Genomic DNA, 20193 nt, shown 5'->3' with positions numbered 1-20193 from the left:
AAAAAAAAAAAAAAAAACAAACATGAGCCCCTGCCCTTAATTTTGTTTTCCTGTTGAGCATGATGAATGTCTGTAATGATAAATCAGCCTGTTCTTCCAGGTTACGGAGTGGTCCGTTCCATCACACTTCACCCTCACCCATGGTGCATATGGTCTTGATATAATTTAGGAAAAGCTTAGTATTCCTAGGAGAAAAGAGCACAGATGTTATATGTTACATATTCTACAATGTTTGAACTGATTTATTTTAGTCAGTAGTTTGTTCTGCTTTTTGTGAGACAGGTCGCACTGTGCAGTTCAGACTGGCCTCAAACTTTTTTAAAAACACTTTTTATTTGGCACAGGGTCTCACTATGCAGCTCAGACTCCTGTCTCAGCCTCCCCAGTGCTGGGATTACAAGCATTCGAACTCAGGAGCTTGGGTTTGCCAGGCAGGCGCTTGTGCCAATGAGCTAAAGCTCCAGCCCTCTAGTTGTAATGTTTTAAGGAACCTCCATGCTGATTAATACAATTGTTGTAGTAGCCTACATTCCCACCAACAGTGTAGAAGGGTTCATTTTCCCCCTCAGCCTGGCTAGCATTTGCTATTATTTGATTTATTGTGATAGCCAGTCTTTGTAAAGAAAGAATGTTGTTTCATTGTTGTTTCAATTTGTATTTCTCTAATGGCCAGAGATAGTGAACATACATTTATTTATTGATTTATTTACTGGCCATTTGTGCTGCTTTTGAGAAGTATCTGTTCATTTTTGTTACCCTTTTGGGTTGGGTCTTTTATTTTGAGAAGTCTGATTTTTTTTTTTGAATTTTTTTTTGTATTCTAGATATTAGTCTTTGTCCAAAGAAAAGCTGCAGAATTCTCATTCTCAAAGTTAGCTCGTTACTCATTTCCTTTGATGTGCAAAAGCTTTTTATTTGACATAATCATGTTTGTTGATTCTTAGAGTTACTTATTGTGCAGTTTTCTTGTTCAGAAAACTCTTGCCTATGCCTGTGTCTTCAAGAGTGTTACCTATTTTATCTTCCAGCAGATCATTCTGTTTTAATATTTAGGTCTCTGACCTGTTTTGTTTTATTTTTTAGGGGAAATCGAATTGATTTTATTTGGGTATGTGGGGAAACACTCAGAGTCTTTGCACACAAACCAGTCTGGCCCTCTGGATTTTACCAGGCGGAGTGGAGGCTGCTTCCCTGTCTGTTCTTAAAGGAGGTGCTGAACTCTGGAGGGGTCCTGACAGGGCTCGAGGCCCAGTTTAGCTCGCAGAATAGGCAACAGAAGCGCTTCTGTGCATCGCCTTTCTGTCTGCGCGCTCGTTGGCATCTGCTTTGTGTCAGACCCTGTGCTGGTGGCCGCTTTCCCTGCAGATGTTTTTCTTTTATGTATTCTTGCCTCTGCCTCTACAACTACACCGTTGTGTTTCTGTACCTAGTATCTTAACCGCCCTCTCCCATGTTTCCGTTTGTTCTTCTCACTTCTGTTTGGACCACAATAGGGAATTAGAGTCTAAAAAGTATTTGTTATATCTATTAAATAAACCCCCAGGGCTGGGAAAATAGCTCAGTAGAATAAGTGCTGCCTGGCAAACACAGAGTCCTGAGTTCAATCCCCGATACCATAAAAAATAAAAATAAACCCCTATTTCCTGTAATACTGTGTCTCAGGAAGAAAGAAAGAACTTAGTATTTTATTTGTTTTTGAGACATGGTCTAGCTGTGTACTTGAGGCTGGCCTTGAACTCACTGTCTAGCGCAGGCGGCCTCAAACTTGTAGCAGTCCTCCTGCCTCAGCCTCCAAGTGCTGGGATTATAAGCATGTGCTACCATACCCAGCAGTGCTTTGTTATTTTATAAAATTTTGTCTTCATTACATTCTTTCTCTCTTTTACTGCTGCACACACAGTGAATAAACAAAAGCTTCTGACTATTAGAAGAATGAAGGGTCCGGGGAGCTGGCTCAGTAGAATAAGTGCTTCCCTGGCAAGCGCAAGGGCCTGAGTTCAATCCCTGGTTCCGCAAAAAAAAAAAAAAAAAGAATGATATTGGTTTTTGTCTTGGCTGTAATCTTAAATTCTGTATTTTTCTAGTCTATTATAATGTGTCTATTCATTATTTTAATTATCTGAAGTAATGAAAGATCCTAAGTCATCTTCTAAAGCAGAGGTAAAGTAAGTACAGAACTTTGGGCTTCAAGAAGCTTTTGGTCTGTTGTGACTACTTAACGCAGGCTAGCACAAAGCCAGCCAGCCATGGGCTACCTGTCTTGGTCACTGTCTCAGCCAGAGGACAGCACCTGATGCCGGCCACTTAAAGGAGATGGAGTTAACTCGGCTCATGTTTTTCAGAGGTCTCAGTCTGCAGGCAGCTGGCTACAGGGCAGAATGAGCTTTGTGAGTCACATTGTGAGGGACAGCAGCTCCCTTCACGACGCCAGGAAGCAGGGAGCCAAGCTGAAGCCTGGGAGGGAGGAGCCCCTGGCAGCTGTGCCCCGGGCCCCCTCTGCTGACCGACCCATCGCCTAGCCTCACATTCAGCTATAGCACACCGTGATTCGTCACCCATCTAAAAGCCCTGCATCTGAGCACCTGCGCCTTTGGGGAGACATTGAGATACAAACCAAAACACTGTGTAAATGAATGGCCAAGCGTGGTGGTGCACACCTGACATCCCAGTACTTGGGAGGCTGATGCAGGAGGATCACGGGGAGTTCAAGCCCAGTCTGAACTACACCATGTGACCCTGCCTCAATGGATAAATAAATAAATAAATGCACAATCATAGCATTAGAGCTGTGTTCCACTCAAATTTTATTCACAAAATCAGTTTGCCAAACCCTATTCTAGTGTGACTCTCAAAAATGACCATCTCAAAAATTCATATGTAATTCAGCTGCCTTTTCCAGCAACTGTTTTTAGGGAAAATAACAAATGTTGCTGCCAATTTTTTTTTTTACTCCATTAACTATTTTATAAAAACTAAAGCAGAAGCCAAGGTGGTGGCGCATATCTGACATTCCAGCATTCAGGAGGCTAAACCAGGAGGATTGCTACAAGTTTGAGACTACACTGGGCCAGCCTGAAACTGTGTAACAAGACCCTGTCTAAAAGAGAAAAAAAATGGGCCAGCCAAATAGCTCAGCGGATTGAAGCGCCTGCTTAGACAGATGCCCTAGATCCCTCGCATGTCATACTGGCCCCGACCCCGGGGCATGCTGAGAGGGCAATTGAGGTGGGGCGTGGTGGTGCACACCTGTAATCCCAGCTCTTTGGGAGGCTGAACATGGGGATCACTGAGTCCAATCTATGTAGTGAGACCCTGTAGATCCTTACTAAAAATACAAGAAAGAAACAAACTAACTTTAATGCTGAAGAAGAGCTGGGCATCATGATACGCACCTGTAATCATAGCTATGTAAGAGGCTAAGGTAGGAGGGTTGCATAAACTGGGATTACAATCCTGTGCCACTGTGCCCAGTTGTGTTCTGGGAGAGGGAGAAGGTGAGGTATAGGTGGGGGGAGAGGGAGGGAGGATGAATTCTAGGCAAAGCCAAATACCAATGACAAGGTAAGAGAAGAGCATAGGTATTAGGGTTGCAAATGGCACTAGTAAGCATTTTGGCTTTAGCTGAACAGATCGGAGGCTTTCATGAAGCCACCATTGTTGTCTAGACCATGCAAGGAGGCTGCGGCTATATTCTACCTTGTTCTGAACACTGGTTTGCTCACACATGGACAGTGCCTTCTGAAGAAGACACCCGTGACTCCTCAGAATGCATCCCGTTCCATATGCGTGTCCGGAGTCGTCACGTGCAGGCTCTGGTTACCGTGCAGTGTGAATACTAGAAGTTAGGCAGATCAGTGTCTCTAGGCCCATCCAGCTTAGTTCTTGGTAGGCCAGTACATGGAACCTTATGCTTTAGCTGTGTGACCATCTATTTATTGTAGGTCAATTTGAAAGCAAGGCCAGCTCCCTGTAGATCTCTCTGAACGCATTTGTAACTCTTTTTAGTAATATATAGTTTTCAAGCAAAGGACAGTAAGTACTTGACAAATCTGAATATCAGAAAGGGAAAAGCACTCTTTCGAAGAAAACCCGGAGAGTTGACATCTGGGTGCAAGAGTGTTACTCTTTTGGTTTTGTCTTGCAATACTGGATTATGTTTGCACAGTGCTACAGTGCTACTTCTCCACCCCTTGTTTATTGTTTCTCTTGAGATCGGGTCTTGCTAAATTGTGCAGGCTGGGCTAAAATTTGCAGTCCTACTGCCTTAGCTTCCAAGGTGCTAGGATCGCAGGTGTGCACCGCCGCACCAGTTATGTTTTTATATATATATATATATATATATATATATGAATATGACAGGGTCTCATTACACAGATCAGACTTGTGGTGATCCTCCTGTTTTCAGCCTCCCAAGCATTGGGATTACATGCGCCACCATGCCCAGTCTCAATCACTGACTCAGTGCGCCCCCGGGGTGGGGCCAGCATGGTTCCTATGCCTGCCTAAGAAGGTGCTTTAGTCTGCTGAGTTATCTGGCCATCCTCACACCAGTCTTTTAAAAAATTACTTATAACCATTCTTTCTTGGTGACCTGACTTTGTCAGTCAGATTTACCTTATCTGTTAATGGATTAAATACTAAGCAGATTAATAATAGCAACCCCAGAGCTTACCAGCACTGTTCCCTGCTTGTTGGACACACAGGCAAATCTAAGTGCATGTATCTATCTGTATTTCAAAAACATAACTATAAACTGCTAAAAAGAATTAGACCGTTTGACTTCCATTCCAGGTTTAGAGATTTCCAGGCTGGACCTGCAGAGGTCTTCACAGCCTTGTCACTGGCACATCTAGGCAGCAGGTTCTGCAGACCACACACTCGTGTCTCAGCTAAGTGCAGACGGCTAGTGAGGACATCCACTGTTTGGGATAGGCATTTGGTTCTGTGGATGGTGCGCATTGATGTTTAGGGTGGTATAAATAGCTAAATTTTTTGAAATGTTCCTTTTTAAAACAATGTACTTTTATGAAAATATAGTGAGAAATGTCATGTGGTGCACACTTGTGCACATTTCTTTTTAAGAAATCACCTACTGTTGACCTGTCTGCTAATATATTTAGTCTTTTCTGGTAGTACGTGTCATATACCTTCCAGGAAACTCTGCTGTATGCTTTTGAGAGAATGAGAGTGAAATAATTTTTAGCATTATTAAAATGATTTGAACATTAGAGAGCCTGAAAGGATCTCCAAGCTCCAGACCTCAGTTGAAGAACCGCTGTTGAGAACACACGCGGTGGCATGCCTTTCATCCCAGCCCTCAGGAGGCTGCAGCAGGAGGATCCTTGAGAGTTGGAGACCAGCCTGCTCTAGAAAGTGAGTGCAAGGCGAGCCTGAGCTGCACAGCAAGACCCTGTGTCGGAAAGGAGAGAGACAGACAGGCAGGCAGACAGGCCAGATACCTTGAAACCATGTAGCTCTGTTTTTACCATCAGAAACAGAAGCATGTCTTTGTCATATTTTATACTCATTAGATGAAGTTACTGTTGTAGTTTTTAACAAATAATTATTTGTGGATCAGGAGATTATGGTTTAAAATGAACTGGTTCCCCCACCACACACACCCCGGAACCGGGGATTGAACTCAGGCCCTTGCACTTGCCAGGGAAGCACTTACTCCACTGAGCCATCTCCCCGGTCCCATAGTGAAGTGATTTTTGTTTCTTCCTTCCATCAGGTGTGTTTGGTGTCAGAAAACAGTACATGATGAGTGCATGAAAAACAGCTTAAGGAATGAAAAGTGTGACTTTGGAGAATTTAAAAGCCTCATCATTCCACCGAGTTACATAACAGCCGTTAATCAGATGCGTAAAAACAAGAAAACAGATTATGAAGTGGTAATTAGAGTTTATTTTTCTTATATGATTGATTTTTTAAAAGTTGTTTAAGTCAGTATGTGCAATTGTTTATATATATATGAAAAATCAGGGAGAAGAATGGGGGAAAAAAAGAAACAAGATATATCTTATACAGGTACAAATTCCTAAAGATGTGTGTGTGTGTGTGTGTGTGTGTGTGTGTATATATATATATATATATATATATATATATATATTGCACTAATGAAATAAATAAAATAAGATGCACTAATAAAAAAATAAAACGGATAAATTTTTGGGCAACCCACTTGGGTCCCCCTTCTGCCCCACTCTTGGATTGGAGCTTTCTTTTCCCCCCAATAAATATATTCTGCTCTAAAAAAATAAGATATAATTTAAAAAAAAACCACAACCCAGATGTTGATTTACAGACAATATATAAAAAAAGAAAAATTAGGGCCAGAGATAGATTTAAATAGACGATAAGCACCAAAGGGAGATACAGACTGTCCTTATGGTAAACCGTGAAATCATTACCAGTTCCTAGAGATGTGTCACACATCTTGGTTCCTGAGTTCTCTCATGCATAGAGGGACACTGGAAACATCCTAGTAATTTCTAAACCACTCGTGTTAACCTATTTAAACACTGAAGTTCTTGGCAGGGTTTGCAGTGTGGACATGTGTATAAAAATTGGTGTAAATTTAATCTGTCTTTAGCCAGTTCTTAAGAAATAGTTATACAGGGCCGGCCAGATAGCTCAGTGGAGTGAAGTGCCTGCTTAGGCAAAGCGCAGGGACGTGCCATGCCAGCCCACCCCCTGGGCACACTGAGCCCGTGTTTGAGACTGAGTGTGATAATGCCTGTAATCGCAGTGCTTGGGAGGCTGAAAACAGGAGGACCACCACAAGTCCGCTCTGTGTAGTGAGCCCTGTAGACCCTGTACTAAATTTAAAATAGTAATAATAATAATAGACTTATCCAGGGGTGGCAGTGCACACCGATAACCCTGGGACTCTGGGAGACCAAAGGAAAAGATCAGCAGTTCAGATCCTACCTTGGGAACTGCATGAGTCCCGAGGCTAAGGCTGTAGCTCAGTATGAATGCCCGGAGTTCGATCCCTAAAACTGTATCACTCCCCCTTAAAAAAAAGAAAAACAATTTCATACTTGAATATGCCAAAATAATTGAGCTGCTTTATTTTACAGTTAATTGTCTTTTTTTTCAAGTTAAGAATTTGTATCTTCAGTGTTATCTTTATTGCTATTCCTACAAGGAAAAGATGAAACTTTACGTTTTGAGTTGGGAATTTTATTAGAGAGAGGTTGACTCAATATGTAGTCAGGCTGCCCTGGAACTCCCAGCAGTCTTCCTGCTTCAGTTCCCGGTACTGAAATTATGGGTGTGTATCACTTTGCCTGGTGCTTTTTAAAAAATTTGGGAGGCAGAGTTTGAATCAGGGTCTCCCTATGTAGTTGAGGCTGGCCCTCTATTCACTGTGTAGCTCTTCACAATCCTCCTGCTTTATCTTCTCAGGGGATTTAAACTTTAATGTGATACTTTTTTTCTTTTAATGTACAATCCCTTATTTGAATTCACCGTGAAAGCATAATTCCAGTGCTCAGGAGGCTGAGATAGGAGAATCACTCTGAGTTCAAAGCCAGCCTCTGGGCTACAAAGTAAGACCCTGTAAGACCCTGTCTCAAAAAAAAAAAAAAAAAAAAAAAAAAAAGACAATCCCATCATGTGTGTGCAGATATGAGAACCCGAACTCTTCTGGGTCTGGGTCTGTGCGGTCCGATAGGGGATACAAACCCTGTAGTGCTTCAGGTTCAGCCCTGCGATGACGTGAGAAAATAAATGACTTCTGGCTGAGCTAGAAGCACAGTTAGAACAACGAATGCACGGGCTGAGAGGCGGATTTTCAACTCAGGTCGGAACATCCTGCCACCTTGGTATAGCCGCGGGCTGTGCTGTCTGTTAGTGTGAGTGTGGAAGCGTGTGCTCGAGGACTCAGAGCGAGGCGGGAGAGGACCCTCCAGGAGGTGGAAGTAGTCTCTTAAGGTCCTCTCCCATTCTTAGAATTGCGTCATTTGCTTGCTATACTGGCATAGTTCTTATTTCAGTAAATTACAGCATGATTAAATTAAATTATAGCATGTTATAAAAAATAAAAATATGTTGTGTTCGCTATCTCTGAAATACTAAACACTTCATTCATATAATTTTTTTCAGCTAGCGTCTAAGTTTGGACAGCAGTGGACCCCATTAATAATCCTGGCCAACTCTCGTAGTGGAACCAACATGGGAGAAGGACTGTTGGGAGAATTTAGGATCTTGTTAAATCCAGTCCAGGTAACTGAACTTTCCTTCCTTTTGCTTTTTTTAAAGGCATCTGCGTTTCCATGTTTCCATGTTTATGGCAGCACAGTTCACGATACGAAATCAGCCTAAGTGACCGCCAACAGAGGAATGTGTTCTTAATTTTTAAAAACTATTTATTTTTTTTTTCATTTATTTCTTTATTTATTTGGTACAAGGTCTCTCTGCTATACAGCTTGAACTCATACTGGTCCTCCTGTCTCAGTCTCTGCAGCACTGGGATTACCGGCATGCGCCACCACGCCTGGTTTCAGTGGCCGCCTGGCGCCCCGGGCGGGGCTGGCAAGGCATGCGCTACCAGGGATGGAAGCGGGTCCAGCACTTACTTGCCAGGCGGGCACTTAGGCTGCTGAGCATCTCCCCAGCCCGATTTTCTTTGCTTTATCCATCTTTAATTTTAGTTCTTCAATTCCTAAAGTGCAATGATTATTACTACTTTAGTCACTAATCACCTAGTTATAGGAAAGAATAAATTGTAAAAGGATTAAGCCTTTCAGATATGTGGAAAAATGGAAATCAAGTCACCGAGCGATCCCACTTGCGGGAGTCCTCCCAAGGAACGTGGAGACACATCCCACAGACCTGCATGCACGTCTCCACAGCGTCCTTCACAGTAGACGGCGAGTAGGACCACTCGAATGGCCCAGGTGGTGAGCGGATAAGGCATATTCCCCCGTACGGGGGAATACTACTGAGTGGCACAAAGGAGCCAGCCGTGTATACAGTAGATAAAGTCCAGAGAACGTTATACCGAGTGCAGGAAGACAGGAGGAGGGACCACATACGCTTCCCGCTCGGTGATCCCCAGAGAAGGCTGTCAGTAGAGACCTAGAAGTCAGCCTGGGGCTGGGGCCTGACACGGGGAGGGACTGCTGTTGCCTGAGGAGGCAACAGCATGTTCGGGCGGTGCCCTGTGCTCTCAGTGTTCTGGGAGGCTGAGGCAGGAGGATCACCGAGTTCCACACAAGCCTGGGCTACAAAGTGAACTCAAGACAAACCTGAACTGGGCTGTAGTGAAACCCTGTCCCAAAAGGACAAAAAAAAAAAAAAGCTCGACCAGTAATACAGATACAAATGTGTGCTGGCATAGCTGTCTCCTCAATAGTATAGATATTATATAATATACATAAAAATATATAAATATTTTCCCGGTTGGAACAAAGTCCTAGTAATTACATTTCTACATATCTTATAACTAAGATAATTGAACACATAATTTATCCAGTTTGTACTATTATAAGGAATACTGAGTCTCTTTTTTTTTTTTTTTTTTTTTCCTTTTTTATTGTTTTGTCTTGTTTTTGAGATGGGATCTTGCCATGCAGTTCAGGGTGGCTTTAAACTCACTCTGTAGCCCAGGCTGGCCCCAACTCACAGTGATCCTCCTTCCTCAGCCTCCAGAGTGCCAGGATTACAGGTGTAATCAGGTTTACACCAAGGCTGTGTTGCTCAGGCTGGGCTTGAATTTAAGATCCTCCTACCTCAGCCAGCCAGAAAGCTGGGATTACAGGTGTGCACCACCACACCCCGCTAATTTTGTGTCCTGAAATAATTTCCCCAATCTGGTTGTAGTGATGAATACCTATAATTCCAGCACTCTGGAGGCTGAGGCAAAAGGCTCACTGTAAGTACAAAGCCAGCCTGGGCTACATAATAAGTTTAAAAGTCCAGCCTAAACTACATAGCAAGACCTTGTCTACAAACAAACAAAAAACTCAGTATTTTTCTAGAGTCATTTATGGAGACCAAGGGGCCTTATACTTTTTTGTCATTTTATATTTTGCAAAACTTTCCCATAAACTTGTAGTAACTTTCACTAATAATGTTTTTTAAAAGCCACTAGAGGCCAGGAGATGTACCTCAGTGGTACATGTGAGGCCATCGATTTGATCTATCTCCAGCACTGCAAAATAAATAGATAAATTATGAAACTAGTGAACTGGTAGAGTTTTGTTTTGTTTTGTTTTGTTTTGTTTTGTTTTTTGGCGGGACCAGGGATTGAACTCAGGCCCTTGCGCTTGCCAGGCAAGCACTTATTCTACTGAGCATCTCCCCGGCCCCTGAAACTAGTGAAAGGTGGGTGTGGTTTCATGTGAGCTGAGAAAAGCTAAGGTAACATGATGAGCAGCTGAATCTGTCTCAGTATTTCATTATCTCCAGAAAGACAGCCAAACATGAACCTTCCTGTGCACAGGTCCTGACCCTGGAGCGTGGAGCGGGGCTGGGACCTGGCTTGTGGCCGCTGCTGTTACCTAGCCCCCGTCCACTCCGCTACAGGAGAGTGTTCCTCGCAGCGGGAGGGCAGAATGGGATAAAAGTAACTTTTCTCTCGTTCTTTCATTCTAGGTTTTTGATGTAACTAAAACTCCTCCTATCAAAGCCCTGCAAATTTGTACTCTTCTTCCCTGTTATTCAGCTCGGGTCCTGGTTTGTGGAGGGGACGGTACTGTGGGCTGGGTCCTGGACGCAGTTGATGAGATGAAGATTAAGGTATCCCCCTTTCAGAATTGTACTTTTGGGCTAGGGTGTCACTCAATGCTGCAGGGCCTGGAGTGCCCACTGCTGTCCAGCACACACGTGGCCTGGGTTCTGTCCACCGTGGAACCACAGAAGCATCTCTGAGATACAGCATTTATGCAGGTGGATATTAGAAGACGTTGCTACTGTGAATAATATGAACATAATTAAGCACAGTTGATATCTTCGTTGCTTTGTTCTTTGCATTTTACAGAATATTATGATGCTATAACTAGTCGAATGAGAGAAGTCTGAACTATATCTTTCTTACTCTAGGGACAAGAAAAATACATCCCACAGGTTGCAGTCTTGCCTCTGGGGACAGGCAACGATCTGTCCAATACACTGGGCTGGGGTGCAGGTTATGCTGGAGAGATCCCAGTTGCACAGGTCTTAAGAAATGTAATGGAAGCAGATGGAATCAAGCTAGACCGGTAAGGTACACTTAGCCAAAAAGGCTGTTTCTGGTGTTTTCAGAGTATTATTTGGCTGTAATGCTAGTACTCAAGAGGCTGAGGCAGGAGTATTGCTGCAAGTTCAAGGACAGCCAGGACTATGTAGTAACTTCAAAGCCAGCCAGTCAGCACAGTGAAACTCTGTCTCACAAGACCGAAAATAAATTAATTTTATTGAGACCTTGTGTCTGTCTGTCTGTCTCTCTGTCACTCTCTCCCTCTCCCTCCCTCCCTCCCTCCCTCCTTCTCTCCATATGTTTTTTCTTTTTTTTTTTTTAATATATATATGTTTTACATAAAATTTTTTGTGGGCCTAAAGTCAAACAACCTAAATGTAAAAGACTATACATAGGTGTTAATGTCTTACTACTATTTAGGGTGGAAAGTTGTAAATTATGCTCAATACTTCCTCACAATTTGCAAGGTTACTTAGATGTGGATGCTTTCTTAAATGCTATTTTAACAGAAAATTTTCATCTACTAGGCATCCAGAGTGCAGGTATTTTGGTAAAAAGTACTAATTCTTTTTTTTTTGAAACTGCTATTTCATAGGTGGAAAGTTCAGGTCACCAATAAAGGATATTATAGCCTAAGAAAGCCCAAGGTATGTTTTCTGTGCTTCAGTTCTAAGTAGTTTGTGTATATCTTGTGTTTTTGAGTTTGGGGGAAGATTTTTTTTTTTATTTTTTGAGACATGGTCTCACTATGGAGTGCAAGCTGGCCTTGCTCAGGCTGGTCTCGAACTCACAATGATCTCCTACCTCAGCCTCCCTAGTGCTGGGATTAGAGGCATGTACCACCATGCTAGTTTCCTGAGTAGTTTTCACAGGCACACATGGAGCGCCTCAGTGGCAGAGATGCCGCAGTCTTTTGGGATACAGGGACCTGGTGCTTGTCCCAGGGGAGCTGGTGATGGAGCAGGAGAGACCCATGTTCCCACCTTGCCCGCATAACGTCATAGGAGAGCAGGCTGCAAGAGCGCGTGGTTCTGCCTGTCAGATCCAGCTGGGAAGACTGCAGAGGAGGTGCCTGCAAGTTGGTCCTAAGATGTAAATACAACTTGCATCAATGCAGAAAGAAACAAGGATTTTTGCCAGAGCATGAAACATGGTTAGCAAATAGCACAGAGATCAGAGATGAGTTGTTTACTGGTGCTGGCTCTCTACTACTGACTAACCACCCCCAACCCACATCTTTATTTTAAAAGGATATTTTTTTTTTTTTTTTTTTTTTTTTTTTTTTTTTTTTTTTTTTTTTTTTTTTTTTTTTTTTTTTTTTTTGTATTTTAGGGAAGGGTCTACAAGGTGTTCAGGGTCTCACTGCTAGATCGGACTGGTAGTGATCTGCCTGTTTATAGCCTCCCAAGAGCTGGGATTACGGGCATGCGCCACCATGCCCAGTCTCATCAGCACGCCACAGGGACGAGGCCGGCACTGCAGGCCTGGGGATCGAACCCCAGGCCTTGCAGGTGTTTTAATCCACTGAGCTATTTGGCCAGCCCCTTAAAAGGATATTCTGGTCAGACATGGTAGTGCATGCCTGTACTCCCAGTGCTCAGGAGGCTGAGGCAGGAGGATTGCCACAAATTCAAGGCCAGCCTGAATTACAGAGTAAGACACTGTCTCAAGACAATAAATAGTAAAAAAGAAAAAGGATATTCTGGAACTGAGGATATAGCTCAGTGGTAGAGCACTTGCCTAGCACATGTGGAGGTCCAGGGTTGAATCCCCAGTACCATAAAAATAAATAAATACCCTGGTCGGACATGTTAGCACGTGCCTGTAATCTAAGCATTCCCGAGGCAGAAACAGGAAGATCATCACAAATTTGAGACCAACCTGGGCTACATACTGTGTTCAGAGCCAGCCTGTGTGTGTATGTGTGCATGTGCGCGTGCGCACGTGTTTCTGTTCCCCTAGAGATAATGTGAAAGTGGCTTAAGAGCCTGCAGTAGGGCAGGAATGAGGGGATTCTTAGGATGAGGTCAGTTCAAGACCTTTCGAAGTTAGAACTGATCAAGGCTGGGCAATTGATTGGTACAAGGGGAAGAGAAAAACATGTGTTACTCTAGGTTTCTAATTTTTATGATCAAGTATGTGGAAATGACATTAACCAAGACAAAGATAGTTTCAGGCTTGGTAGAAAGAAAATGAGTCAGGCTACGACCGTCATCAGCCAAACAGCTGTGGAGAAGCTGGCAGCTGGGCTTGCTGCTCAAGACCAGAGGCTGAGGACCCCAGGCTGAGTGGGGGAGCGAGGGGAGCTAAGGGCCGGCAGCAGCCTGGCATAAGCGCTAGAGCGCTCACACGCGCACACACGCCCCAGTGAGGCTCGGTGGAGCAGCAGAAGGAGCCCTGGGGTGGAGGGCTGGGGTGGGCTTAGGAAACACATGCTGTGTGTGGAAAGTACACACAGAAAGCATTCAGTTCTCAGCACCCAAGACTAGGATTTGCACGTGCAGTGGGCCACCGGGCCTCGGCACTCACCCTTGCCCTGTCCCCCAGGAATTCACCATGAACAACTATTTCTCTGTTGGACCTGATGCGCTCATGGCTCTCAATTTCCATGTTCATCGTGAGAAGGCACCGTCTCTGTTTTCTAGCAGAATTCTTAATAAGGTGTGTTGGATAAAATAACATTTCCTGCTTATCACCGAAGGTACAGTAAAAATCAATAGTTCCGTTATATCTAGTGCTCTTAAACTTGGACCAAACTGACTTACAGAAACATTTACCTGCTGTGTCTCATAGAGGCCTGTTGTGTTCCTAAGTGTATTTTACTAGCAGATTTTTTGAGCCAGAAGTTAGAATGTTTTATAATACATTGTGCTTAGAGACTAAATGAAATAAAGTTGTCATAAGTGACAACTAAATTTGCAAAGAAAGTTTAGGCAAAATAAGATTCTGGCTGAACCATTCATGGAAAAGCATCAGCTTGGAAAACTCGGCGGGACGGACAGGCGAGAAAGGCGCAGCCCGCTTCTGCCGCGCGCAGCCAGCTGGCGCTGCTCGGGCCCCACAAGCACGGAGCCCCTCAGTGCACAGAGCCCCTCGGTGCAAGTCTCGTTTTTGGATTTTCTTACTGACTTGGTGACTGAGCAACAGCATGTGAAAATAAAATCTAAAGCAGTTGTGTTACTGGTCATTTTATATAGTTCACTTTTATGACTAGAGTTACGAAAGCAATAGATACTGCTATTTATAGAGTTGGTAATAAGCATGTCAGCCCTTTTTGTTTCAAGTGTGATTACTAAATGCTTACTTGATTTATCTACATTTTCCTTCATGTATGTAAAATCTGTGGGATTGCTTTAATATTTTGCTTTCATTTTTCATAGGCTGTTTATTTGTTCTATGGAACCAAAGATTGCTTAGTACAAGAATGTAAAGATTTAAATAAAAAAGTTGAGGTAAGCTACTAACACTTTCTCTAAAGATAATTTCTAAATTAAGATTTTTAGTAACAGTACTGTCATTTCTGTTCACATATTTTGCTAACATAAATGAGCATCTGTTTGTGTGCCAAGCCCCTTCATCATTGTTTTTTGGGTTTTTGTTTTGTTTTGCGAAACCGGGGATTGAACTCAGGCCCTTGAGCTTGCTAGGCAAGCGCTTATGCTACTGAGCCATCTCCCCGTCCCCATCATCTTTGTTTTAGGCACTTACGTTATCCTCAGTTCTTACCACAGCCCTGTGGGTCAGTTCCCGTTAGAGTCCCGCTGCACAGAAGGGAGAACCTGTGCACTGCGCAGCGTGCCCGCAGCCACACAGTTGGGGCCCTGGCCTGCCTGGGCAGGGCGGGAGGGAGCCCAGGTTTATCTAACTCCAGAGTCTGCTTCACTGATAGACAGGATGACGAAACCTAAGGTTAGGGAATACGGGGCCAACTTCATCCTGCCGGCTCAGGAGTTTAGAAGCCAAGTTTAGTTGAAATCAGTTGTGTGACGTATCTTTCTGATGTACTCTCTCACTACTTTTCACTGATTGCTGGGACAAAGTACCCTACACCTAGAATGAAGGAAGGAAAGGTTTATTTAGCTCAGTTTGTGGAGGCGTCAGTCCATACTTGGCTGGCTCCAAGGAAGACGGCAGCAGTTCGTGGAAGCAGAAAACAACGAAGAGCAAAGGAGAAGCCGCAGCTGTGGCGTCTGCCAAGCCTCTCTCTCTTCCTTCCACGCCAGCTGCAGACGGGAACTCCCCCAAGGGAGTGGTGGTGGCTGCTGCAAGGTCCGAGCACCTCCGAAGTGGTGCTGCTGCACGGACCAAGCTCCTCCGAGGAAGTGGGCGCACAGAGGCCTTCCTCAACCCCTCTGTATACCTACAAGTGCTCAGTCCCTCTGGGGTGGGCCCTTCCCACACCAGGGCGTGGAGTCACTGAGCCATCCAGCTAAGCCTCGGACCGCTTGAGTTGACACAGTGTGTCACCTACCAGACACACTAAAAAATGACAACGTATAAATAGTACAAGCAGAACACCAGTCATTGCTTACCACTGCAGGAGCCCTGACCTCATGATGCACCAGTCCTGTATATTTTGCTTTCTTGCTTGCGAGAAGAATCTGTAATGAGCACTAGCAACAGACATTGAAAGAAAAACCCAGAACTACTCAGAAGGGGAGAGCTAGCGCGCATCTTGGGCGAGAGTGAATCCTGGGCGCAGAGAGGGAAGAGCCTGGGTACAGTAGCCAAGGAGAGCTGCTGCAGCAGACGCAGAGCTGCATGCCCGCCCGAGGCTGCCGTGTGTGTGTGTGTGTGTGTGTGTGTGTGTGTGTGTGAAGCAGGACTCCATGAGCAAGGCCTGGGCTGCCGTCCTTTGTCCTTCTTCCCTGGCCTGGGCATTGACAGTACTGGTAGAGCAAAGCATGTAAGATAGCACTTTCTTTTATTGCTGAACATTTTTTTAAAAATTTTATTTATTTATTTATTTATGTGTGTGTGTGTGTGTGTGTGTGTGTGTGTGTGTGTGTGTGTGGCCAGCTCAGCCCACCAGGGGGTGGGGCGGGCTGGCATGTGGTGCTGGGGGATTGAACCGTGGTCCCTGTGCTTGCTAAGCTTGTTCTAAGTAGGTGCTTTAGACCACTGAGCCATCTCACCAGCACCTATTGCTGAACATTTAATTTATACAAAAGTTGTTTGTGAAGTCACCACAAAAGGCCAGGTACTCTCCATGTGTGGTGTTATGTGATTATAATCCCAACAGTAAGGATGCTGAGGCAGGAGGATCACTGTGTGTGCAAGGCCAACTGGACTACAGAATAAGTCGCTGTCTTAAAAACAGAACAAAGTCAGACACTAGGTACTGCAGAAACAGAGCTAAATCTCTTACTGTAAGCTCAATTTGGGGGAAAAAAAGGTATTTCAAGCACAGTGCGGGGCGGGGGAGATGGCTTAGTAAAATAAGTGCTTGCCTGACAAGCACAAGGGCCTGAGTTCAATTCCTGGTTCTGGAAAAAAAAAAAACAGTGCAGCACAACATGGAAACATATGATGAATGTGTGTGTGTGTGTGTGTGTGTGTGTGTGTGTGTGTGTACAGGAATAAATCAGAGCAGCCCAAGCCCCAGGGGCTGCAGAGACCATGTAGGAAAGTGACAGTGATGGGAAATCATTCTAGAAGTGAAAAATGAAGCGCCAGCTAAGTGAAGAAGGAAGACGCGACTGTCTGGGCTAAGAACCACATACGCAGAGGGCCCCAGGGTGGGGAAGCGTGGCCTGCAGGGAGCACGGGGCTGGGGCTGGTCAGGTGGACAGAGGCCAAGCCACAGCGGCTGTTTAGGAACCGTTTCCTGGTGAGCAGAGCAGGCCCTGAGGGTGTGTCCTGTGTCAGCCCATCTGCTCTGTGAGGGGCCCAGAAGAGGAGTCGGGCCAGCCAGGAACATCTGAGGAAGACACGATGGTCCTCCAATAAGGTGCCGTCAGGAATGGTGGAAATAGCATGAGTTTTAAATTGATTGGATGAAGAAGATGACTCACAGGTTCCTGGCTTGGTGAGGTCAGGGGCTGTGCTATTTGCTAGGAAGCAGGTTATAGAGAAGAGTTGGTTTGACTCCTGTACATAGGAATCTTAGGTGGCACCATCAGCAAGTGCTCTGCAGGCATTTGCATTTGTGGATGTGGCGCCGTGCACTGAAACAGCACTGTCAAATGGGCATGGCGGTACACGGCTATAGTCCCAGGTACCAGGCAGGAGAATTACAAGTTCGTGGCCAGCCTGGGCAATTGAGGGAAACCTCATCTCAAAAATTTGAAAACAGGCTGGGAATGTAGCTTAATGGTGAAGAGCCCCTCAGTTCAACTCCAGATGTGTATATGAGATGGATGGATGGGTGGATGGATGGATGGATGGATGGATGGATGGATAAATAGATAAGCACAGAGACAGCAGTTAAAGTTTCAGAAGTAGCCAGGTGTGATGGTGCATGCCTATAATCCCAGCACTCAGGAGGCTGAGGCAGGGGATAACTGAGTTTGAGGCTAGCCCAGGCTACAAAGCCAGGCCCTGTCTCAACAAAACAAAACGAAGCTATAGGGCCCATGGTAGCACGTGCCTGTAATTTCAGCTACTGGAGAATCTGAGGCCGAGGCAGGAGAACTGTAAAGTCAAAGCCAGCCTGCAAAACCTAACTAGGTCCTGCCTCAGAATAGATAGTGTTGTGACATAGCTCAGTGGCAGAGCGCTGGCCTGGCTGTGTAGAACCCTTGGGTTGATCCCCAGGACCACGGAAAGGATCTGGAGTAGGCGGACCTTACCCTTTGTGAGAAGAGGTGGCTGCCAGCTATGGAAAGCCACCGGGTGAAGCCAGCGGGGTGCGAGTTGGGGGTGCAGCGTGTGTGCAGGCAGCGCCCCGTCATAACTAACTATCTGCATTTCTTTAAAGCTAGAGCTGGATGGCGAGCGAGTGGAACTGCCCAACTTGGAAGGCATCATCGTGCTCAACATTGGCTACTGGGGCGGCGGCTGCAGGCTGTGGGAGGGGATGGGAGACGAGACCTACCCTCTCGCCAGGTGGGCACGGTGCACTGTCTGATGTCACTGCTTCCTTAAGGCACCCTGCTGGTTTTCACAGGTTTCTCATTTCTCAGTCAGATTTTCTGTTCTGTGCCTTCATTAATATGAACACTTAATAAGTGGATGGCCCACGAGTGTTAAAAAGTGGCTGTCCTCAGTAGCCTGGCAGCGCATGCCCGTGATCCCAGTCTGGGAGGCCAAGGCAGGATGGCACGTTCAAGCCTCCCCTGGGCAACTTAGTGACTTAAGAGACCTCATCCCAAAAGCTTAGGAAGGGTGGGGTTTGCAGCACTGTGCAGAGGCCCTGGGTTTAGTCCCCAGTGCCTGAAAAAAGAAAAAAATTAGCCTGTAATCCCATTACTCAGGAGGCTGAGGCAGGAGGGTTGTTGTGAGTTCAAGGCCAGCCTGGGTTACATAGTGAGACCCTGACTCAAAAACAAAAGAAAAAGATTACCAAAGGAACTGCCATGTTGCCAACGAGCTGCCCTTGCTCTGTGTGACCCGTATCCCATGGTCCCGTTAGGCACGACGATGGCCTGCTGGAAGTTGTTGGCGTGTACGGGTCTTTCCACTGCGCTCAGATTCAAGTGAAGCTGGCAAACCCCTTCCGCATAGGACAAGCACACACGGTGCGGGTAGGTGAGCCGGGCGCCGTGGCTGGCAGGCCTGCCAGGCGCGTCCTCAGCAGCAATCATGGCCCGCGCTGTCAGTGACCCTGTGCCAGGGCTTGCGTGGGTGGGGAGGTAACAGGAGGCAGAGCCCTCAGTCCAGTTGAAATGCAACAGGATTAAGTGCTCACAGGTGGCACTAGCAAAGACCTTTCTGAATCTTTTTTTTATTAATTATTTCTTTCCCACCACCAGCTGATCTTGAAGTGCTCCATGATGCCGATGCAGGTGGACGGCGAGCCGTGGGCCCAGGGGCCCTGCACTGTCACCATAACTCACAAGACCCGTGCTTTGATGCTTTATTTCTCCGGAGAACAGACCGACGATGACATCTCCAGTGCTTCAGATCAAGAGGATGAAAAGGAAGCTGAATACACAGACGAAGACGTACAGATGTAGTGTGTCGCCCACGCAGACCCGAGGTGTACGGTCACCCAGGAGGAGGGCTTCTGTACCAGCCGTTCATTCCCGCTTCTCTCATGGTGTGCCAGGTCCACCTTTGTGTGTGTTGCATTCCCCGAGCAGCCAAATTTCCATTTCTTGCAAACACCTGTTTTTTTCAGCAAGATACTTCAGTTATCTATAACTAACTTTGAAAAAGCCACAGAAAGCATGAAGATGAATTTTTTTTTTTACAGCTGGGTTTATAGCTCAGCGGCACAGCACCTGCCTGGCAAGCTCAAGGTCATGAGTTCAATTCCTGGTAGAAAAAAAAAATTCTCAGCTGTATCGTGGGAGTAGGGTCTCCCCGAAGTGTGTGCTCATTCCTTCGCTCGAACAGCACACCCTGGGTGGACAGTACATGGGCAGGAAGATTGCTTCGGTCCTGATGCTTAATGCGGTGGCTCCACACCACGCTGGAAGCCAGTTTGCTCTTTGTGAAAGGAAATGGTTTGTGTTAGCCCACATGGTTGGCATAGGACGTCCCGTGGAGCGTGGCTCTGGGGAGCGCCTGTGCCCCAGAGCGAGTCCTGCGAACTGATTTCCAGGAAACGCTTTGGTGGGCACGTAAGAGAAAGACAAAACGTGAACTGTTTAAGCCTCCAGTTTTCTTTCTGGGGTGCTGGGGATGGAAGCCGGATCCTTTCAGGCTCTAGGTTCAGGCTCTAGGCTGAGCTGCACCTGGTCCCAGGACCCTGCTCTGTATCGAAAGAGAAGCAGATGGGTGAACTGTTCTAAATAACGTTTAGGGCACTTTGGATTGAAAGTTACGGGTTCCAAACTGGACAGTTCACCAACTTCTCTTTTGATTAGAAGACAGTGTCCACAACTAAAAAATTACATATA

At 45.5% G+C, this 20193-nt stretch overlaps 1 protein-coding gene across 4 annotated transcripts in view; it reads left to right on the top strand.

Annotated features, from left to right (window-relative positions):
• Dgke (diacylglycerol kinase epsilon) overlaps positions 1–20187 on the top strand; it is a 23420-nt gene extending 3233 nt beyond the window's left edge. Inside the window, exons 3-12 of one of the 4 annotated variants that reach the window (XM_004645298.3) lie at positions 5735–5894; positions 8113–8232; positions 10606–10749; positions 11053–11210; positions 11784–11835; positions 13736–13849; positions 14569–14640; positions 18108–18235; positions 18762–18873; positions 19102–20187. In XM_004645298.3, the coding sequence (XP_004645355.1) occupies positions 5735–5894; positions 8113–8232; positions 10606–10749; positions 11053–11210; positions 11784–11835; positions 13736–13849; positions 14569–14640; positions 18108–18235; positions 18762–18873; positions 19102–19305 (1264 nt within the window). In that variant the 3' untranslated portion in view covers positions 19306–20187. Of the gene's footprint in view, positions 1–5734; positions 5895–8112; positions 8233–10605; positions 10750–11052; positions 11211–11783; positions 11836–13735; positions 13850–14568; positions 14641–18107; positions 18236–18761; positions 18878–19101 lie in introns of all 4 variants that reach the window. The other 3 variants (XM_023705529.1, XM_023705530.1, XM_023705531.1) reach the window with 3 other exon arrangements.
• The last annotated feature ends 6 nt before the right edge of the window (positions 20188–20193 follow it).

Source organism: Octodon degus, unplaced genomic scaffold (assembly GCF_000260255.1).
Source record: "Octodon degus isolate 3935 unplaced genomic scaffold, OctDeg1.0 scaffold00222, whole genome shotgun sequence".
NCBI classification, from domain to species: domain Eukaryota; kingdom Metazoa; phylum Chordata; class Mammalia; order Rodentia; family Octodontidae; genus Octodon; species Octodon degus.
Note: the sequence above shows the minus strand (reverse complement) of the source record. Positions and strands in the feature narration are given on the sequence as shown.